This window comes from Peromyscus californicus, unplaced genomic scaffold (assembly GCF_007827085.1).
Source record: "Peromyscus californicus insignis strain IS unplaced genomic scaffold, ASM782708v3 Scaffold_5__1_contigs__length_169319896, whole genome shotgun sequence".
Lineage (NCBI taxonomy): Eukaryota > Metazoa > Chordata > Mammalia > Rodentia > Cricetidae > Peromyscus > Peromyscus californicus.
The window spans coordinates 155,090,078-155,110,042 of NW_026294573.1; the positions used below are offsets into that span (position 1 = coordinate 155,090,078).

General features: G+C 43.6%; 1 protein-coding gene across 1 annotated transcript in view; it reads right to left on the bottom strand.

Annotated features, from left to right (window-relative positions):
• LOC128097080 (signal-regulatory protein beta-1-like) overlaps positions 1 to 10,984 on the bottom strand; it is a 90,600-nt gene extending 79,616 nt beyond the window's left edge. Inside the window, exon 1 of the mRNA XM_052717248.1 lies at positions 10,621 to 10,984. Coding sequence (XP_052573208.1) covers positions 10,621 to 10,984 — 364 coding nt within the window. The remainder of the gene's footprint in view (positions 1 to 10,620) is intronic.
• Positions 10,985 to 19,965: the final 8,981 nt, after the last annotated feature.

Genomic DNA, 19,965 nt, shown 5'->3' on the forward strand with positions numbered 1-19,965 from the left:
TTTCTCTGTCTGTGCAATGTGACATGAGTTTTAACTTGACATGTAGGCCCATATGAGCTAGAACCTTGGAGTACTTTCTACAGTATCTGGGACATGGTGGCTGCTCATGATTTTGAAAAGTAATTTCTTGGTTAATTTGCTGAGTCATGGATCATTTACTGACACTGGATGATCTGCAGAGTGTCATGGAGCTGGGCACAGATTATGGAGCTGAATCTAGCTCTTGATACAGATGTGTATCTGGAGATAATTGTAACTTGCTAAATTAGCTTCCTATAGATTTGAAAAATACCTGGGATCAGCAGTTCAAAGAAGTAAATATGTCCTCTGTTTCACTGATTGAGAGAGTTCAGGGATCCTGGCTGGACTGGCTCCAATGCTGTGGTCTCAGGGGAGGCAGAACCTCCTTATGAGGACAGTGTGTAATGGAACAATGTGGCTCATGTCCACCTTACCTTCTAAACACCCAATCATTTCTCACAGTACCATCAGCTGGGAACAAAGGCTAAATTAGTATATGAATTTTTGAGTATATTTCAGACTCAAAGTACAACATTTGTGCTAGACAACTTCCCAGTATTGAAGTAAATTATTAAGATAAATCAACCAATAAAAACAGAAGTTGCACTAAATATCACAGTTTAGAAATTTTAACCTGCTGGCCATCCTGTTGCATTGGAGCCTGTAGGAAGACAGACGATCATGGTAGAAAGAGAATAATAAGGCAACTCAAGGCTGGAACATGACTAAAAAGACAGAGCAAAGACACACAGTGTCTGTCAGTGACATATTCCCCTTTAATGTTGTCATGTGTATTGGTGTTGTTTTTGTTCAGGTAACAGTATATGGACTGATCAAATTATAATTATATATTTAGGAAAGTGTGTGTGTGTGTGTGTGTGTGTGTGTGTGTGTGTGTGTGTGTGTGAAAGAGAGAGAGATAAAGAGAGATATCATGGAGTTATATATATATATATATATATATACATATATATATAGAGAGAGAGAGAGAGAGAGAGGGAGGGAGGAAGGGAGAGAGCAGTCAAAGAAACAAAGAAGGGGAGAAAAAAGAGAAAGCAGGCAATGATATAATTAATGTAACTATGTATTATTTTGATAAAATCAAAAATAAAAAGCTTCAGGAAGTGCTAAAATCATCAGAAGGATTCATCAATCACTGCTAGAATCAGGTTCAGTGAAAATGTAGTGAGCACATTTTAAAGTTCAACTTCTATTATTAGATGACACAATAGAGCCCCTAACCACAGCGGGGAGGAGCCTGAGGGCTGCTAAGCCCTGACCTGAAGTTATCAAGTTTTTCTCATGGACTAAGAAGGAACTGAAGACAAATAGCCTTTGGGAATCGTGAGCAAGGGCCACTCAGAGTGTCAATAAGAAGTGTCCATGAGAAGGAAAACAAAGCTCCCTGGAGAAGATCAAATAGACCAGGGATGTGTGAGGACCTGTTGTATACAAGTTGCTTATGCTCCATATTTCAGAGCTATGACCACAGTACCTCATAATGTGACTGTATTTGGAACAGGGTCTCTAAAGGGATAAAGGTCAGTTGAGTCATTGGTGTGAATCTTAACCCACTGTGACTGGTTAAATTTCAAGAGATGGAGAAGTTCCACAGAGACAGGTTGAAGTAAGATCCCATGTGGAGAGAAGGAAGGTATAATTTACAATGGGAGAGGCATTGTGGAAGAAAGTAGCTCAGTGGACATCCTGACCCTGGGTTTCCAGCCTCCAAAGCTCTGAAGAAATTAATGTCTATTGTATGGGTCTCTAGCCTGGGCTACATTGCCATGGCAACCCTAGAAACAGAACACAGGCACTGGTAAGACAAAATGATAGTACAGCCCCTCAAAGCAGCAGCACTCGTTGAGAAGTCTGTGGTCAGATGAGGAAGGAACTGGAGGAGAGTACAGAATAAGGTACTTAAGTGAGAAGGAATGGTGGCTGAGCATTGCAGAGACACTTCCCTCTGGCCATGTCACTGGCCTGCATGTCAGCCTCAATGTGCCAGGAAGTGAGCAGTGATAAGCATGGAGCCAGGCCATCAGCTGCTTTGGGACTGACTTGTGTTCACTGATGGGGCTCAGAGTTATATTAATTTAAGTGGAATTCTGCTGAAAGTAATTCTGTCAGCCTTAATATTAGAAAAATTTAATTATTGTTTTTTTAATAATTTTCAGACAGGGTATTTTGGTCACCTGTTGCAACAGACAGACTCACAGAGCAGTACTCAGGACACTGCCTCTAGAAAATGAACATTGTTCTGAACTTCTCTCCTTTGTCAGTCCTGGTGTTCACCTGGAGTCCTTTAGTTCTATTCACAGTGAAGGGACACTAGCCCACTAGAGCATGTGGCTCTGGCAGACCTTGACCTTCTCCCCTGTTCCCTCTGCCTTGATAAAAACCATCAGATTACATTCCTGGAGCTATCCCCTGAAGGTCTATTTTTCATTTAGTCACTTCCTCCTCCTCCTGAGGCTGATTTCCAAGGTCTTGCTATCAAAGTATTGAAATCCAGCAATCTGAAGTCCTCTTTGACTCACCTAATTCACATGTTCAATTAAAATTAAGCCTCATCCTAACAGGGAGTTTCTCATTTTACCTTTATAGAATGCAGTTTTCCTATGTGCTACATCTGTCTCCCATCTATCCAGAGGCAGTCCTTTGTCTCTCTGGGACAAATATCCCTGTCCCCTTTCCCTGGTTCCCTTCCCCCTCTCCCTCTTCCCCTGTCTCCTGTCCTTTTCCCCTTATCCCTACCTTCTGCCCCTCTGGAACAAATAAATCTCCTATGTCATCTTGGCAAATAAAGTGCTGAGAACTTGGTCTTGAGGGTCCTAGGCTAATACTTTTCCTTTCATTGGTGCCAAAACCCAGGATTCTGTCTACAGGATCCCTTAGCAGCACCAACACAGTTCTCAAACATTTGGACCTCTTGATGCCTGATCTAATCCAACAGGGGCAGATTGGTAAATTCCTGTTCCCTTTCTGTCCTAAATAATCCCCAGGTTATCAAGTGACAGCTGTGGAGTGTCCAGAGTCCTTGCTCTGTCCTGTGGGATTGGGGAGACTGCATCCCAGCACAGACTTCATTGGTTATGGTAGACTCCCTTGGGCAGCTGATAGGCACATTCTGTTTACTTTGGCTTGATTGGAAGTTTTCCTGTCGTGTTTGTGGCCATGTCACTGGAATCCAGTGTCCTCTCCTAACCCTCCCAAAGTCCTGTCTGACAGTTCCTGGATTGTCTCCCTCTTTGTGATGGAGTTTGAGTGTCATGCCTCTCTCTCAGAGGTCTCTGTATGGCTGTTCCAGGCCAGGGGAAGCTCTAGGCCTTCAACCCTGGCCCAAGGTCACCATTAGCAAAGGGAATCCATTTTTTCCATCCTGACTGAAAATTCCAACACACTCAAAATTACTGATACATCCTAACCCTCAAAAAACAGCCCTTATGCTCCCTAAAGACCAAACAAATCAAAACCTTTACAAGTCTGTGGGCATAAGGACCAAAACAAAGAGATATAGCCCCCCTTGCCCTCTTGGAGACCTCTCAGGTCTCCACTTGTCCCTGCCTTCCGCCTCCTCTCTCTGAGAACTCCGATGCCTCCTCCTGTCCCTGCCTACTTCTCAGACCTGACTGTCTCTGTTTTCTTCTATTCACAGTTGCAAACTTTCTCGTTCTACTTTGTGGTCCTCCAAACATCTGCCGCAGCTCTGCAGGAACACTGGGACTCATAGTCTGTCTGCCTTTGCACTCCCTATCCCCCACACCCTGCAGCTTGATCACAGTAACAGCAGCAGAGTTCTGTGAGCCAGCTCATGCCATGTTGTGACCAAGTGAAAGCCATGCCATCAGGGTACCATGGACTGCAATCTCAGCAGACCAAGCCAGCCATTTCTGCCATGTGTGCCCTACTCTTCCTGTTCTCCCCAAGGCACCAGAACCACGGGTCACACCGCTCAGGCCCCAGCAGCTGCCACCACAGGCCATAACCCGTCCCCCACCGAGCACCATGGCTATGGCCTTCATTCTATTAACAAAAAACTTCACTGCCACTTAAACTGTTAACAACAGCCTTCTGTTTTTTCCTTCTGCTCTGAAACAGATTTCTGTCCTTTTCAGATTCCCTCTCCTAGCCTGCCTTCCTCCCTGAGTTGCCACAGCGTCTTTCGCTGCCCTGCCCGCTCCACTCTGCTGGGCCCAGCAGCTGGTCAGTCTCTCCAGCTTTCCTTGACAACCAGTAACTGGAACAAACCCACCAGCCTCCTCCATGGCTGCTGCAGCCCCCGATGCCATCCCTGCCCATCCCATCCCTGCCCATCCCATCCCCAGCTCCTGGTCACTGACTCTCTCATGCCAGCCAGCCTCCTCTGTGAAGGCCAGCCATACTTCCCTCTGCCACTTTCTCAATTTAACCCTTTTCTGTCCTGAAACTCCTCCTGCAGCTTACACAAATAGAGTTCCAAATTTCTTATACATTAACTCTGTTCTACACTCCCCAAACTTCCCTTCTACAAAATGTCTACCCTCTTCTACCCTTCTACCCTCTTCTCTTTAAAATATCTCCCACAGTCCAGCCTCCCCATCACTGCCATAGCTCCGAAAACCATCTCAGTCCCATGATGCTCTATTCCTGTCCTGAAACCAAATTCCCTGTATCAGCCACTGGCTCCTGCCACACTTGCTCTCCTGTGTGCCCTGTCAGCTCAGCCTCTGCTGTTGAACCTCCACAGCCACTGCCTCCTCCCTCCTGTCTTCCTGAAGCCAAGTTCTCCACTATTAATTACTTCATGATCCTTCTTATCTGACACCTCCCTCAGCCAAGGCCCTGGCTACTTCCCCAACTTAATAACCCTTTCCTGTCCTGACACTGCCTGCAGCTTAAACTCAGACATATAAAACAAGCATGATAAAGAGACATGCCAGTTCCTGGAAGCACCTCTAATCTCCTTCAAAAAAGATGGTGGGGCATTCAAGAACCCACACCTGGAGCTCGCTGCTTTAAATGAAACAAAGTTGGCTGCTGGGTGAAAAACTGCCCTTTACATTGACTGATGCCTTGACCCTGTCCAAACTGCGGACAAGCAGGACACTAAGGAGTTGATTGCCTTACTTTGTGAGCAAGGGGCAGAGATGGCCCTGATTTCAGGGCCAAACTGTGTTTCTTTCATTGGCCTTTCTTGGCTTTTTGACACTACCTCTAAGGCCAGGGCACATTTCTTTCACTGACTCTGATTCTAGGGACCAAGATTGTTCTTTTGGTACTAGTCTCAGAGTCAGGGCATATTTCCTGGGTTCTGGGTTTGGGGAATAAGTGTTCACTTCTCTAGCTCAGGTCCCAAACACAGGCTGTCTTTCTTTCCCTGGTCCTGGGCCCTAGGGCCAGGATTCTACTGTCCTGCTCTGTGATTGGTTGATTTCACAAGTCAATTGGACAGGGGCAGAGATGGTTCTGATCTGTGTTAAACTGTGTTTCTCTCACTGGTCTTATCTGAGCCATCTTTCCCTAATTCTGGGCTCCAGGGTCAGGTCGGTTTCTCTAGCCAGCCCCTTTTCCCTACAAAGAGAGGTTTGGGGATTTTTGATGAAAAAAAGAGGAGGGATGCAGGAGTATCCTGGGAGCTGCTGTTAGGGTAAAAAGGCAAAAATTTATGTCAATTTTGAGTGGACATACTTTTCTAGTAAGGGAATAGGACATGAGAGAATGAGGAGAAAAAACCTTGAAAACTGACCAATCCCTGAGCAGAAAATAAACTAACCAATCACAGTTGACTCCACCCCCTAGACATCCTATATAAACTGCCCTACCCAGTCAGTTGTGAGCTGTTCTCTCCACCCTGGTAGAGGCAGCTACTCTCCTGGACTCCTTCCTAAATAAACCTCTTTCTCAAAAGAGTATTGGGTGAAGACCTTCATTGACAGCTGAACAGAAGAGCCTTGCTGGGACATCCCATAGTGGACTGAGCAAGGGGGAGCTGAACAGAAGAGCCTTGCTGGAATGTCCTATAGTGGACTGAGCAAGGAGGAGCTGGACAGAAGAACCTTGCTGGGATGTCCTGTAGTGGACTGAGCGAGAAAGAGCTGGTAACACTGAGCCAGAGATTGTGGCTTTCCAGGAGAGGAGCAGGATTGCTGTGTCCTGTGGGGAAGCCATCCCCCATCATACCATCATACCAGGTATATCCTGACCTTCCCAAAGAGTCAGGATACCCTGACTTTTCCAAAGAGTCAGGATACCCTTCCTTGCTGAAGTAGTTCCAGGCCTGACTCTCCGGAGAAGTCAGAAAACCTTCCTTTCCAAGGTTGGGCTGCTTCTTTGCAGTCTCAGCCATCAGAGCTGTGCTAAACAGCTTCAGGTGTCCAGGATACCTTCAGGGCAGAGCTCTTGTCCTAAGTAGCTCTGAGGTGTCTGGGATACCTCGCCCTCTAGGGTTGAACTGTCTCCTCGTAGTTTCAGCCATCATTTTACTAACATTTTGGTGCTGAAACCCAGGACACCAAACCCAGAGCTTTTGCAGTTTACTTACACTCTTTCCTTCAGCCTCTTTGTCTAGTCCATGCCACTGTATGGGCTACCACCTCTCATCTACATGCTACAAAAGTAGACAAAGTCAAAGCAGCATGTAGACAAGATGTGATTGTAATTGCTACCACTGATGACATCACATTGTGAGGAACTTTCTTAAATGTTAGAACCTTATCCTCCTTGTCATTGTTTACTGTGGTGCTTGGGATCAATTCCAGAGCTTCAGCCACACTATGAACCTGCTCTACTCCAAGGTGACAGCCGTGTCCTAAACACAGAGCTTAACTGTTTATCCTCCTCCTTTTGTTTTTAGAGATTTGGGGGTTTTTTTTGTTTTTGTTTTTTGGTGCAGGGTTTGTCCTGGTCTTTCTGTGGTATCCCTTGTTCTTTTGTCTCCACAATTTAACAAAGATCCCCACTAGTAAACAAGGAAGGGCAAAACCAGGTAGAATTCTCAGCCTGGGAAAAGGAAGGCAATTACCAGTGTATTTTATATTTTCTATCATCTTCTCCTGCTGGTTTGCTCCATAAACCTATCAAATCTAGGGGAAATATTTGTAGATTCACATCTATAGTAACCCAGGAAATAAATGACGTCACAGAGGGACCACAAAGCTGGAGCCCTTCCTGCTTCCCCGGTTGCTTGCTTTCTTTCCTGAACTACATGCTAGTAGGTCTCAACTATGCCGAGTCTGAATTTAACATTGAGAGCTCAGTAGTCTGCATCTCCAAATGGGCTTCAGGTGGACTTAGCTTAGTTTGAAAACAGTGCTCACCTTCTGCAGAAGAAGCTAAAGGTATTTCATTTCCTGTTAATCATAAGAGACACAGGTGTGAGCCTGTTGAGCAAAGAGTAACACTCCCTGGTTGGAAGCACACGTATGGGTGGAGGAGTGTGAGGGAGGCAGTGTGCTGTGTAGATGTCTTGTGCTGAAGTTATCATGTGTAACAGGCTGCATTTGAAAATATCATTACACATTTGTATTTCTACATATGTGATCCCTTCTCTAATGTCCATCAAATCAGGATTGTAAACAAGTGTTATTTGAAGTCAAGCTATCTAAACTCCAGCAAACCTGATATCTCTATAGGTTTAAGGTAAGTGGTAGTTTGAATGTAATTTGCCCCCATAAGCTCATAGGGAGGGGTATTATTAGGAGATATGGCTTTGTTGGAGTGGGTATGGCCTTGTCTGAGGAAGTGTGTAATTGTGGGAATGGGCTCCTTAGTTTAAAATATGTTCAAGATATGTTCAGTATGACACACATTTCACTTCCTGTTGCCTATGGATCAGTATGTGGGTCTCTCAGCTTATATACACTCAGGCACCATGTCTGCCTGAGTGCTGCCATGTCTGCTCCATGATGATACTAAGTCAAACCTCTGAAACTGTAAGCTACCCCCAATGAAATGTCTTCCTTTGTAAGAGCTTATGTGCCCATGGTGTTTATTCACAGCTATTGTAACCACAATTTAGAAAGAAATTGGTACCAGGACGGGGGTATTGCTGTGGTAGGCCTGACCATGTGCAGACACTTAGTCTCAGTCCTCTCTCCTGCAGACCACTGCACTACTGAAGCCCTGTAATGACCCTGACATTGCCATCTAGGATTCATTCATAACATTGACCATGGAACATGGCTGTCATCTTCACAGAAAGGGAAACTGAGGACTGCACAGAGAGCAAGGTTTTCTCTCCCATGGCTTCTTGCTGCCAGTCTCTTAGCAACTCTGTGGATAGTCATAGCACCCTCACAAAGAGGGTGCAGGTATATACGTTGTACAGGAAGGGAAACCGTGCTTCAAATTTAGAGTAAGTTAGCCAAGGTTTTACAACCATAATGCCACCTGGTTTGGGGGGAGCTGCTGTGTCACATGATATACACAGGGGCAGCCTTTATCTCTAAAGGGTCTGTGGTCATCACCAGGCCACAATGAGGACACTGAGGCTGAAACAGAGACTCTGTCCCCACTTCCCTGCTGCGTCTCAGAGGCCATTTCCTGTGCCCTCACTTTCATTTACCACACAAAGCAACTGTCCCCAGTTCTGTAGCCCTGCCCCTGGCTCTGCCTCTTTCTAACAATCTAACTTGAGGAATTCTAGTCAACCTTCCTGTTCCAGAAAAGAGGTTCTTGTTCCAGGGGCCCCTTCCTTTTTTCTTCTTCCATGGACAGACCATATTTTCAAGACTAGGCATAGAAGTCAGCTCCATTCTGTGGCTGCTGCTTAGGGAATAAGCTATGTGGGATGTATACCATGTATGCAGTGTTAGTTTATGAGGCAGGATGCTTTGGTCAATTCGTAATTCTTCCTCACCTGCTCACAAGTCAGGTGTCTTTTATGAACCTCAGGCTCATCTCTAAAGGGAAGAAGTGATGTCTCTCCAATAGCACATGGTTAGGGAGAAAATGATATACTGGAGATGTGGCACATAGCACATTGTATTTTGATCTCCTCCTTACATGTACTTTCTCATCCAGGGCATCCTTAGGGCAAATGACACAGCAGATGAAATATCACTGCAAGGCTATAGATTGCATCTTATCTGAGCCCCTTGCTGGTTGGGGTTGCCTAGACATTGCATTACTTCAGTGTCCTTATTTGTGACATCTATCGAGTTAGGATGAAGCCGTTCTCTCTGTCCCTCTCCATCGAGGGATTCTGAGAAGTCTTGCTACAGCTGCACACCGGTGAGCAAAGGGTGATATCTTTATAAACTAGTTCACCCTGAGACTCAACAGGCCCTGACCACAGGGTGTGTACCTTATGGTCAGGACTGTGGTTTTATGAGATCATCCACTGTGGCACCACTTGGGTAGTGACAAAGTGAAACACATGAAATGTTCCTGGTCTGGGATCTGAATTAGTGTATCTGTAGCTGTTGGAATATGATGCTTTGTTTACACAGGGGAACAGTTCTTAGTTCTGACATGGAGTGAGGGTGTGGCTGACATTGGGGTAGCTTTCCCATCACTACTATTAGCATCTAACTGTTAGGAACATTTTGCCACCTTGGGGAGCTGATGATGAAAGGAAATTCTGGCTGAGTTTGAGCAATTTTGACTCAGCATTTCTTATGCATCAGGCTTCTCAATGGAGATAGAATCAGATGTGGGTTCCAGGACAGATCTCAGCAACAACTGACTACATGATCACAGTCAGGGCACTAGAACACAGAGCTAAAATCTCAAAGAAGACTGGACTAGGTAGTCTGACTGTCCTTCATGCTGAAAAATTCTCAGAATCTAGACCTAAAAAGAAGACTTCAGGCCTCTGTCAGGAAATTCAAAGTGAGTGTCCTGTTGCCTCAGCTGGGGATTGGAGGTCATCCAGTTGGAGACTCCCATAGACATAAGCCTACATTGCTCAGAACCTTCAGTGTCTGAGAGAGTTGGTACCTGACACAAAACTTTTTCAGACAGATCTAAGGCAAAAGCCTAGCTTGGTGCCAGCATCTAAACCAGGTGAGAGATTCCACAGGGAATGTGGACACATTGTGAATGCTCCCAGTGTGCTGTGGATGAAGAGGAAATGAGAAAACCAAGCCACCATGCCCTGGCCCTGTTACTTTCTGCTGTGGTTTGTTTTTCTTCTTGGGAGGAGGAGACAGACATCTTGAGTAAAGAGGTTCTACTGGCCTGCTTACTGCCATCTCTATTGACAGCTAGAGTGGAATCTGACATATACTCAACCCAGGTTGTATGAGGAGAAAGAGAAGACTTAATCAGTAGGGGAAGTACACTCTGGAGGCAGTCGGCCAAGTCTGACTCTGTCACTGAACAAGGCAGTCAGCTCTCAGGGTTTTATGGAGGCACTAGCCTGAGACAGATTGAGAAAGGTAAGGACTGCTGGGCAGACAGACCAGGGTATGGATTTACCCCCATTTGCCAGAAGGGGGAATTCTAGCAAATAGAATGTCCTCTCCCCTCCTCTGTTTCCTTGGTCCACAGTTGGCGTGGACCCTATGAACATGGGGGGTCACTTGCAGACTTCTTTCTGTTGCTCACAGAATCTGGGGCACATTTTGACCTGTTGGAGATATCAGGGATGAGGAGGACAAAGCAGTCAGTACTTACCAAGCACATTCAGCACTGTGCCTCCCCCAGACTTAAGCTCCTTGTCAGAGTCTGCTTTCTGGAACTTCACACAGTAGTAGGTTCCAGCATCATCAGGTGTGACATTACTGATGCGGATGGAAAAGTCCAGGTTGTTTCTCTTTGTAACATCTGTAACATTTGTGACTCTGGGGAATCGCTCTCCTGTAAAACTATATATTAGGTGCCGACTCTGCGCTGTACCCCTGAACCACTTCACGGGCCCCACAGGGACCAAGGAGGTCACGGTGCAGTTCAGAGTGGCTGAGTCTCCAGCAGAGACAGAAACTGATTTCTCAGGTTGAATCACCTTCAGCTCCCGAGTAGCTGCTCCTGCAGGAAACATCAGTTAGTGCTCATCACAATGGGAACCCACAAGCTTTTCAAGGTTGTGATCAAACACTGTTTCTTACTAGAGCTCAGCATGATGTGATCACGGTCTCCTCAATTGCACCTCTTAACAAAAGAATGTAACAGACAAGGAAACTGAGTCACAGAGACACTGAGAACTTGGCAGTATTTTGATTGAAGCCCCAATTCTTTTTGGAATTCTTATGTTTCATGCAGTATCTGTTTGGTTTTCATCTTCTGTGCACATGGCATATGGCACTTCTTAAATAATTGTATTGGATGTGATGACCTGACTCTTTTAGAACAGTGAGATGTGAACTTAGTGCTTTGTACAGTTGAGATATACATTTTATTACAAGTTTCTCTGGGTCAGGCCCCCAGTTCTTGATGGGATTGCTTTATTAGGTAGAGTTATAATGCCATAGATAGCTCCCAATATGCAATAACATGCACCTTAATTAGCTAAATGAAACCTTGGCTTAAATTACCAGTTTTTAAAATATAATAATTACATTAATTAATTAACTAATTAATTATATGTATGTGAGTATTTTGCTTCTGTGCATGCCTGGTGCCCAAGGCACCCAGAAGAGAGTGTCAGATCCCCTGGAACTGAAGTTACTGAAGATGGTTGTGAGCCACCATGTGGTTATAAGATTGAACGTATGTCCTATGGAAGAGTAGGAAGTGCTCTTAATCCCTGAACCGTGTCTCCAGCCCCAGCGTTATACTGACTTTAAGGATGTAACAGATTGCTATAAGTAAGCGGTTTGACACAACAGAACTGTTTATTTCATGCTTTCGAGGTCAGAAGTTTCATTTTAACTTGGTGGGCCAGGCAGTTAACATGGTGTCCCAGGACCCCACTCTCCAGGAGGACCGGCTTTGTTTGTTGTATATGGTGTGGTCACCGAGGGTTCTGTCCCTTGTCACTTGTCTTCCCATCACAGCACCCTGTTTGCTCAGTAACTCCAAGTCCCACAACTCTGACACTTCTGACCCATTTTTGCCTGGATTTTGGTAATCTGGGAGGACTGCACTGTGCTACACTGTACTACACTACTGGACCAAGACTGTACAACGTTCATTTGAGATATGCAACGAACAAATGGAAATTCACTAAAGAAAGTCAAGAGTCTGAATAGCAAAATATGAAGATAAATGGAGATAAACTATAAGAAGGAATCTAATGGAATTGGGGAGTAGAGAACCACATAACTTATTAGTTCAATAGACAGGGTCCACAGAGGATTTTGGAGGTTACAAAATAAAAATCTAAATAATAGAAATGGATAGAGTAACATTACTCAGCAATGCAGGGGTAAGGAGAGAATAAAGAGAGAAATTGAAGAATTTGGAGTATAGAGACAAGATTATTGGAAAAAATGTCTCACACCTTCTTGTTTTGATAAAATGTAAGAACTATAATTCCAACACACTGAAATAATTCAATGTGAGGTAAACTCAGAGAGACCCACACCAGCACACACTAGAATCCAACAGACAAAAGAGGAGTAACAGAGAATACTAAGAGCAGCCTAGAGCATGACTCATCTTCTTCAACATCAAAATGATATGAATACAGTCCTTATCAAAAATGGAAGCTTCCAAGGGCAATGAGATAGTGTGTGTGTTCACAGTTCTTAAAGAAAAAAATACACCCAGAATTTAAATAAAACCAAGGATTCCTCACATGACAACACTTTGGGAACAATATAGGAGAGAAGACACGCTATTCTCTTTTTCTTTTAATATTTTTTTAAACTTAATTTCACATATCAGCCACGGATTCTCCCGTCCTCCCTCCGCTCACCCCCCCAGCCTTCACCCCCAAAATAGTCCCCCCCATTCCCACCTCCTCCAAGGCAAGGTCTCCCCTGGGGAGTCAGCCCAGCCTCTTAGACTCAGCTGAGGCAGGTCAAGTCCCCTCCTCTTTACACCAAGACTGAGCAAAGTGTCCCAACATAGGCCCCAGGCTCCAAAAAAGCCAGCCCAGGCACCAAGGACAGGTCCTGGCTCCACTGCCTGTGGGCCTCCCAAAGAGTTCAAGCTAATCAACTGTCTCACTTATCTAGCGGGCCTGGTCCAGTTTCTTGGGGGCTCTTCAGCCATTGGTTCATAGTTCATGTGTTTCCACTAGTTTGACTATTTGTCCCTGTGCTTTTTCCAATCATGGTCTCAATATCTTTCCCTCATACAATCCCTCCTCTCTCTCACCGATTAGACTCCTGGAACTCCACCTGGCGCCCTGCCGTGGATTTCTACATCTGCTTCCATCAGACACTGGATGAGAGTTCTATCATGACAGCTAGGGTGTTCAGCCTTCAGATTACCTGAGCAGGTCAGCTCAGGCCCTCTCTCGACCATTGCCAGTAGTCTACAGTGGAGGTATCTTTGTGGATTTCTGGGGACCTCACCAGCACTCTGCTTCTTCCTATTCCCCTAGGGTCTTCATTCATCATGGTATCTCTATCCCTGTTCTCCCACTCTGCTCCTAATCCAGCTGGGACCTCCCGCTCCCCTAAGCTCTCTTTCCCTCTACTCTTGCCCTCCATTACACCTCTCCCCCCCACACACACAAGTTTGCTCATGTAGATCTCATCCATTTCTCTGTCTTTGGGCAATCCTGGTGTCTTTCTTAGGGTCCTCTTTACTAAGTAGCCTCCCTGGAGTTGTGAGTTGCAGTCTGGTTAACCTTTGCTTTACATCTAGTATCTACTTATGAGTGAGTACATACCATGTTTGTCTTTCTGAGTCTGGGTTACCTCACTCAGGATAATTTTTTCTAGTTCCATCCATTTGCCTGCAAACCTCATGATGTCATTGTTTTTCTCTGCTGAGTAGTATTCCATTGAAGACATGTATTCCTAATCAAAAGCTTGAGTTCATTATAATGATACCTACCATGCAAGAAATACTAATGGCTTCCCTTGGGTTGAAATAAAAAATGACAAAGATAAGGCTCAGGTGCAAAAAACAACACAAAGTGCTGTGGGATGGTCTGTATGTCAAATGTGTTGCTCTGATTGGTCAATAAATAAAACACTGATTGGCCAGTAGCCAGGCAGGAAGTATAGGTAGGACTAACAGAGAGGAGAATTGAGAGAACAGGAAGGAGAGGAGAGACATTGTCAGCCGCCACCATGACAAGCAGCATGTGAAGATGCCGGTAAGCCATGAGCCACGTGGCAAGGTATAGATTTATAGAAATGTATTAATTTAAGCTATAAGAACAATTAGCAAGAAGCCTGCCATGGCCATACAGTTTGTAAGCAATATAAGTCTCTGTGTTTACTTGGTTGGGTCTGAGCGGCTGTGGGACTGGCGGGTGACAGAGATTTGTCCTGACTGTGGGCAAGGCAGGAAAATTCTAGCTGCAATAAAATTTGGCAGTATAGTGAATTTTGAAATTTCATAAAGCATCCTGAGCTCCCAGCTTCCACTTAGCTGTTGGAAATGGTGGCTCTAATCTTCCACTTCAGTGGTTCCCATTAACAGACTTAGGGAAGGGCACACATCAGGAGCTGCTGGGAAGGACAGCTTCCTAGATAACTTAATCCAAAAGCAAAAAGGAACCTTGGAGAAGTTAAAACCTTGTGTAATAACTAATATCATATCTAGAAAACATGTGGATAGTCTTAGAATACTTCCTGATTAAAAAATGAACAGGGAATATAATGGGAATGAGTTAGTTTATGTAAGCTTACAAAGTAATTTGTATTTTGGCATTGGTTTGTACACAAAATATGTAACTAATTTACTCAAAGTTATATAATTTATCTCAACTGGAAATCCTAAATATACATATCAAATTTACAGACTAAAATTTTTGTAACAAAAAAATTAAAAAACCTAATTAGCTTTTGTACTAAGATATTATATGTACAGAAGTTGAATAAATGAAGCAACTCTCAAAAATTTGTGAACTGCTTTAGTTCAGTTTTTAAAAAGCAGAATGTTAATTTCTAATTTTATTAAGCACTGGATCCTATAATATTGAGACAAGAACAAAACTCTAAGTGTGGAAACAGTACTTATGACTTGCTTTCCCAGTAGGCTTGCCTAAACATGACATATATGTTCATTTTGCATCCATTCCTCTGAAAAATCTAACATAATGAATAATACACTAACATGAAATATTTTAACATTTATAAAGTAGTTTGATAAATTTAATTCTATAAAGACAAAATGGGAAATGTGGGATATTTTAAGGTCATTGGTGCATGCCCAAGACCCACTTCATCTCTCAGAAAGAACTAAAGCAGTAGCCAGCTGGACTCTGAGGCAAAGTACTATGGGCAAGGGAAGGAAGTCATCAAGGGGCAGGGTGGTGGCACTAGCACCTTGTGATTCTGAGAAGAGACCACAGAAAACTGAACTAAGTGTCCTGGCCACTGTGGAATCTGCTTTACAGAGTGGATTTGAGAATCTCAGCTAACTCTGTGCATGGACTGTGTGATCATAGATAGAAGAAGCACCCAATACTTACAGGCTTTGGCTGATCTAGAGAGACCATCTGGAATCTATGCAGCAGCTTTGCTTGGAAGAAACTTCATCCATCTTCTCTGTTCTATCCCCCAGAAAGGCTACAGTAGCTATGTACGATCTAAGCAACATAAGTGTTTCTGGCTTTATACTGGTTGGGTTATAGAAGGTCAGACAGTCCATCATATCCTCATCTGTGAGTCCCACAGAAATCCCAGCACACCAGCACAGGGGTTGCAACCTCAATATTCAGCTTATTCAGCAGAAAAACAATAACAGCAACCCTTAAGCCTGTCAAGTGCCCCAAAGATATAAGATAAACGTGTTTCCACAAAGAGGAGAATAGAGCATGTTACACTAGAATAAAAGTGAAGGATGTTGGATCTCTTTTGTCAAAGCTTATGTGACCTTCAATCTGAGTTTTATGTTAATGGGAAGACTGGGAATTGGTGGACATGCAGTACTCTGCCCCGGGACCTATCTTAGTATGTTGCACTGCAAAGCTCTGATCAACAATATAGCACGTTCACTGTGGTTCTTCTTTTGCTTCTGTCTGTACTGAGTATTGGCTCATGGCTTTGGCTGTGCTATGGGCAAGTGGTCCAGGCACCCAGTTCTCCCAGGGCTAGCAAAGAGGAAGGCACTTTCCCACATCTGATATTAACTCTGGAGCTACTGAAGAAATATCATTTCACTGATACCATCCCTCCGACTGTTGGAATTCCTGCACACTGGGCTTCCCACCCCCTCTGCTGTGTCGTCACAGTTGTTCTCACCTAGGTCATTATTTGTGGGGTGTGGTTTTCTTTGACTGAGTTTGTAACAAGCTGTGGAGAAAGTTGTTACACCAAGACGGTAGACACTTCAAAGCCTGCCTTGTTCCTTTAGCTCAGACTAACATTAGAAAATAATTTCTCCCTAGTCCAAGACAAGCGACACACATTTTGCTGATTTCAAACCCCAGAGCACTTTCAAACTAGATTGAATTTTTCTGTAAACGGATCATAAGTTAAAAACTTTACAGAGATGCACAGATGTCTCACCAAGTTATTAATGCTAAGAAGCCTAAAACACTATGCCAATTCCAACCAAGGTTATTAACACAAAGTAACCTAAGATATGATACCAATTCTTCACTTGCCAAGTCTGCTGATAAAGAGTTATGTCTCAGAGTGTGTCATACTGGATTCTGCACCCTCCCTCTGGTCCTGAAACCTTGAAACCTTGTGTTGCCATGGTAAATGGCTTGGGTCCTAGCCTAGGAATGTGCTTTTGACCAATGAGAGGTAATTCTTGTAATTTTTATTATTGCTTCAAGCCTCCTGTAAGGGAAGAATTTTGAGGCTAGATGAGGAGAAGCAGAAGAAAAACAACAGAGAAATAGATCTAAGAAATTGGAGACAATTAGGAGAGGAGAATTAGCATTAAAGATGAATAAAAGATAATGACCCACAGATGGTGTGTGAAATTAGTACAGAGACTTTTCTTTCGCTTGCTCCTGAGAAGCATTTCACTTCTGGGACCCTGGGTAGGGACTGGGAGCAGGTCTCTTAGTCGCTACAGGCAAAGTTATTAATTGCAGCTGAAAAGTCCAGATTGGACACAAAGCTGGCATTGCACAAAAGACGATCCAAGACACATCTTCAGAAGGAAGAGTCCTTACTATAAAGACCTTTTCATCGGTGTAGCAGGAAAAATGATCACCAGATGCATGTATCTCAATGGAGAACACAGGAAACCTGGAGAAGACAAGGCTACATGATGCCTTCTAAAGAACAACACAATTCTAGCAACAGATCCAGAAGGTCATTATATTGATTAAATTCCTGGCAAAGAATTCTAAGCAAAGATTATAAGGTGTTAATAATTCAAAAACATACAATGGATGTGTACATAAATCATATTTCAATTCGGCCTTCTCAAGGGACCACATATCACTACAGGGCAGGGGCTGTTATGCCATGATACTTAGCTGGTTTGACTTTTAAAGTCTGAAAGATGGGAGAAGGGAAGCTGACTTGTTAATAAAGTAACATCAATAATCTTAGAAGGAAGAACTGGAACACATGCCCACACTCTGAGTCTGAAGGTGTTTGTCCAGTGATGCACTTCAGGGGCTTCCTGAGTGAAGTAAACATCTCAGGGTAAACATGTTCAAGAGCAAACTCCTGACATGGCCTATAGATTTCACATGAAGCTCATTTCCTCTTGCAGATGCTGGTGCCCCACGCCTAGAAGGGTCTGACTCCCACATCAAGTCTGATCCTTCAGGAAATTGTATAGGCTCCTCTTCAGCCTGTATCCAAATATGACCTTTCCCCGTTTTCTCTCCTGTCACTGTCCTGTGCAAGGCACCCTCTCTCATTTGCTGACATGCAACAACCTTTTTCTATCTGTCCTGGAGAGTCAGTGTTCAACCATTACATGGAAACTCAGTTTAAAACACTTGCCAGGCCATGGTGCTTCTCCGTTTCAAGCTTGTACTGCCTTCCACTCACCTGGAGTGAAAGCTTGGTCCATGAACATGGTAGGCTCTACTTAGGGTCTTTGCCATGTGCCGCTTTGAGTAAAGTCCATCTTCTAGAATACTGGGCCACGTGCCACACACTCCAGTTTTCTTTATATCTTTACTCAAATTTCCTCTTTTCAGTGATGTCCAACCACACCCCCTGCTTTCAATCTCTAACTCCCCAAATAGCCTTCTTATTTCTTTGGATAATTGGGCATATTTTCATATATCACCTTTTAAAATATCAGTTTCATGTTTTTTTCTTAATTGTTGTCATTTTCCCCAGGAGAGTCTAAGCTCCACATGGGTGACCATTCTGCCACTTGTATTCCCCAGTACAGCACATGTAACAGCATGTAGCTCATAGTCAGTTCCAACAAACTCTTCCCTGCTTATGATTCACTCAGTGTGACATCTTCCCACGTCACTGAAACACATTTTAAACTGGTAATTTATTAGAAATAGAATCCCATTTCAGTCAAGCAGCATCCAAGCAATAGCTCTAGACATCGCCATTAGGGCTGTTTGTGCTTCTGCCTCTTTTTCTGTGTGTGTGGCAATGTGTTAAGAGCAAATCATCCACATGAGGCTGAACTGTGGAGTGCTTTGCACAGTATCTGGGACATGGTGAGTGTTCTTGACTTTGCAGTGTAATTTTTCAGTTGATTTGCTGAGCCATGGAGCCTTCCATGACACTGGATGATATGCATGGTGTCATGGAGCTGAATCCTGCTCTGGATATGGATGGGCATCTGGATATAATTATAGCTTGCTAAATTATCTTCCTATTGATTTGAAAAACATCTGGGATTAGCAGTTCAAAAGAAGAAATATTTCTAGTGTGTAATGTGTTAGTTGCTCATCTCCAACTTACTGTCATCTCTCACAGTAGTGCCTTTATCTGGGGATGACACCTTTAACACATGAATTTTTGCTAGACCTCTTCCAAACACTGAAGTAAACTCCTGAGATAAATCAACCAATAAAAACAGAAGTTGCACTAAACACCACAGTTTAAAAATTTCAATCTTCTGGCTGCTCTGTTGCATTGGAGCCTGTAGGAAGACAGCAATATAGCAAAGCATAGAGAAAATACTAAGAAAAAGACAAAGCAAAAACACACAAATCTCTGACAAGGATATATTGCCCTTTAATATTACCGTGTTTATTGATGTTTATCATGTTTATCGATGTTGTCATTGTTTGGATAACATTATATGGACTTATCAATTTGTTATTTATATATTTAGGAGTGTGTGTGTGTGTGTCTGTGTGTGTGTGGAGGGGCATTTAAAGAAAGAGAGTCAATGAATTAAGAAAAAGAGAGCAGAGAAAAGAGATACAATTGATTTAATTATGTATTAATTTAAGGAAAAAACAAAAAGCTTCAGGAAGTGGTAAAATCATCAGAACTCATAACTTAATGCTAGTATCAGGTGTAATGAGAGTGTAATGAGGACATTTTAAAACTTCAACTTCTATGACATTAGATGACATAATCCCTAATTAAAGTGTGGAGCTCAAGGGCTGATAAACCCTGATCTGAGACCATCAAATGTTCCTCATGGACAAAGAAGGAACTGAGGATAAACAGCCTTTGGGGAATCATAAGGATAGACCACACAGAGTCAATATTCCTGCTTACCAAGAGAATAATGAAAACAAAGCTCCCTAGAGAAGATCAAGAAGACCAGGAATGTGTGGCTACATGTAATTGAAAGGACCAAGCAGACGCCATAACAGCCTGCTCAGTCTTTTCTCAGAGATCAGGGCTCAATTTCAGTTTCCTGAGACTTGAGCAAGCAGTTTCTGGGAGGACTATGACATAGTCCTTGCAGTAGCTCCCTTTCTGCACGTACTCTGATTGCTCAAGGTTCAGCCGGTTGTTTATTGTCTGGGAACCCTCACCAACTTAGAGCTATGTGCATGGGGCAATGTGAACGTGCAAGGCCAGATAGCATCCATGGCAGCTCAAAGAC